Below are 3,115 nucleotides of genomic sequence, written 5' to 3'. Positions count from 1 at the left end.
TCTCCTTCTCCTCCTCCTCTTCTTCTCCTTCTCCTCCTCTCCTCGTCCTCCTCCTCCTTCTTCTCCTCCTCCTTCTCCTCTCCTTCTTCTCCTTCTCCTCCTCTCCTTGTCCTCCTCCTCCTCCTCCTTGTTCTCCTCCTCCTTCTCTCCTTCTCCTCCTCCTCTTCTTCTCCTTCTCCTCCTCTCCTCGTCCTCCTCCTCCTTCTTCTCCTCCTCCTTCTCCTCTCCTTCTTCTCCTTCTCCTCCTCTCCTTGTCCTCCTCCTCCTCCTCCTTGTTCTCCTCCTCCTTCTCTCCTTCTCCTCCTCCTCTTCTTCTCCTTCTCCTCCTCTCCTCGTCCTCCTCCTCCTTCTTCTCCTCCTCCTTCTCCTCTCCTTCTTCTCCTTCTCCTCCTCTCCTTGTCCTCCTCCTCCTCCTCCTTGTTCTCCTCCTCCTTCTCTCCTTCTCCTCCTCCTCTTCTTCTCCTTCTCCTCCTCTCCTCGTCCTCCTCCTCCTTCTTCTCCTCCTCCTTCTCCTCTCCTTCTTCTCCTTCTCCTCCTCTCCTTGTCCTCCTCCTCCTCCTCCTTGTTCTCCTCCTCCTTCTCTCCTTCTCCTCCTCATCTTCTTCTCCTTCTCCTCCTCTCCTCGTCCTCCTCCTCCTCCTTCTTCTCCTTCTCCTCCTCCTCCTCCTTCTCCTCCTCCTCCTCCTCCTCCTTCTCCTCTTCTTCTTCTCCTTCTCCTCCTCTCCTCGTCCTCCTCGTCCTCCTCCTTCTCCTCTTCTTCTTCTCCTTCTCCTCTTCTCCTCCTCCTCCTCCTCCTCCTCCTCCTTCTCCTCCTTCTCCTCTTTAGTGCAAGCATGGAGAAATCCAGCATTCAGGGAGTGCATTTCTGCAGAACAGGTTTGTGGGCTTACTGATTGACCACAATCAGATGGGGGGGAAACTTCAGCCCGTCTTGTTAAAACACACTTATTTTTTCCCCCAGGTTTGGAGAGCTCCCCCTAACCTCGGCGGACCTCCCTAGAGCCCTGCGGTAGCCACGGAGCCTGCCACGCGTCGGGTCCCCCCCTCCTCCGCCGCCCTCATGTGAGAGACCGAGAGAAGAGCGATGAACGTCTCCCTCCGCCTCTCCACGATCCACAGCCTGCTGGAGTTCCTGAACGGAGACAACCTCTCCTTCCCCGGCCCGCTCAACGGGAGCCGGCCGCTGGGCTGGGAGGAGCTGGAGAAGCTGCTCTTCCTGTTCGACAAGGACCCCGTGGCCATCTGCCTGACCGCCATGTACCTGGTCTCCTTCGTGGTGGGCTTCGCGGGCAACGTCCTGTCGCTGAGGATGCTGACCCGGAGGAGGCCCAACCGGCGGGTGCCCAGCCTGCGCGCCACCCGGAGCCTCCTCATCAACCTGGCCGTCTGCGACCTCCTGGTGGTCTGCGTCTGCATGCCCATCACCGTGGGCAACCTGATCTACAAGGCGTGGGTCTACGGGGACTTCCTCTGCCGGGCCGTCCCCTTCGTCCAGGCGGTGTCCGTCTCGGCCAGCGTCCTCAGCCTCACGGGGATCAGCCTCAACCGCTATTACAGCGTGCACAACCCGCTCCACGCCAGGTCGTTCTTCACCCGCCGGAAGATCCTGGGCACCATCCTCGGGGTCTGGGTGCTGTCCTCGGGCATCTGCATGCCCCTCGTCTTCATGAACAAGAGGGACGAGATCGGGGTGGTGCGGGGCCTCCCCGTCGTGTTCCCCATCTGCACCGAGGTCTGGCCCCAGAAGAGGATCAAGCAGGCCTACAACTTCCTCCTCTTCTGCGCCCTCTACTGCCTGCCCGTCCTCTTCAACATGGTCATCTGCTGCCTGACCGTCCACCGGCTGTGGAGCCCCACCCGGCCGCCGAGGGACCGCGGCGCCCTCAGCCGGATCTTGCCGGCCTCCCGGCTGAGGATCCGCAAGAAGGTGGCCCAGATGGTGGTGGCCTTGGTCCTGCTCTTCGCCGTCTCCTGGCTGCCCATCTACATGATGGACCTCTGGATCGAGTTCCACAGCCCCAAGTCCTTGCAGGAGGGGGTCCCACCCCCCTGGGCCCTGCAGCTCCGCCCCTTCGCCCAGTGGCTCGGCCTCACCAACTCCAGCCTCAACCCGATCTGCTACTGCTTCGTGGGCAACGTCTACCGCTCGGCCAAGGAGATGAGGAGCAGGTACCACAAGAAGATGGCCTCTCTCCTCAGCTTCTCCCTGTCCGAGAAGAGCCTGCCTTCCTCCATCCCCGAGCTGCTCTCGTACAAGAGTTCCTCCAGCAAAGAGCTCAACGTTGTGGTGGCGACTGGAAATGAGTGCCAGGAGAACTGTGATCCTAGGACACAGGTGTGAAACTGCCCTTCTGGCTCTTTCTCTTCGAGAAATGCTACCTTCCATCCTGTGTGTAGTCCTCAGAGAGTGAGAATCAGGGGCTGTTAGAGACTAGTGGGAGCAGGGGTCATTTCATAGAAAAAGAGGGGCAGGAGCTCATTTGCATAACTCATTTGCATAACTCATTTGCATATGCCACACCCCCTGACATCACCGGAAGTGCGTCAGAAGGCAACACCCACCGCTCAGGCTCCACTGGACTGTTTTGGATTGCTAGCTATTGGGGGGGGGAACGTGCAGATCTGTCCTCACAGAGGAGGGAGAGCTTGTACCTGAATAAAACTTGGTCTTAAAGGTGCCACTGGACTGTTTTGGACCGGAGGGCCGGGGGGGGGGGGCTCTGCAACTTACCTGGCTACTTCTTGCTCTGCCTGGGGGCTTCTGGGAGCAGGGGGTGGGGCTTGTTGCATGTGCCTGCCCCCTGCTTCGCTCCTGTGCGCTCCTGCAGGAAATGACCCCTGAGTGGGAGGTCTCCATAGCATGGGTCCTCAACAGTGTTCCCTCTAAGCTGAGTTAGTGTGAGCTGGCGCAGTTTTGTAGCCTCCGGCTCACACATTTTTGTCTTAGCTCAGGGAGGAGGGCTCCAGAGCAAACTAATCTATGCAGCAGCCAAATCGCTCGCTCACCACTTTAATGCCAGGAGCTCACAAAGTAGAATTTTTGCTCACGAGACTCCACTGCTTAGAGGGAGCATTGGTTCTCAATGTTTTTGAGCCTTTGGGATTTTGGAACGGG

The 3,115-nt window shown here is 58.8% G+C and overlaps 1 protein-coding gene across 1 annotated transcript; it reads left to right on the top strand.

Annotated features, from left to right (window-relative positions):
- The first annotated feature begins 1,084 nt into the window (after nt 1-1,084).
- LOC107116922 (G-protein coupled receptor 54-like) lies at nt 1,085-2,341 on the top strand. The gene has a single exon (XM_015418949.1). It carries the CDS (start codon nt 1,085-1,087, stop codon nt 2,339-2,341), a length of 1,257 nt encoding a protein of 418 aa, XP_015274435.1.
- The last annotated feature ends 774 nt before the right edge of the window (nt 2,342-3,115 follow it).

This window comes from Gekko japonicus, unplaced genomic scaffold (assembly GCF_001447785.1).
Source record: "Gekko japonicus isolate JY-2015 unplaced genomic scaffold, Gekko_japonicus_V1.1 scaffold2681, whole genome shotgun sequence".
In the NCBI taxonomy this organism is placed as follows: domain Eukaryota; kingdom Metazoa; phylum Chordata; class Lepidosauria; order Squamata; family Gekkonidae; genus Gekko; species Gekko japonicus.
Note: the sequence above shows the minus strand (reverse complement) of the source record. Positions and strands in the feature narration are given on the sequence as shown.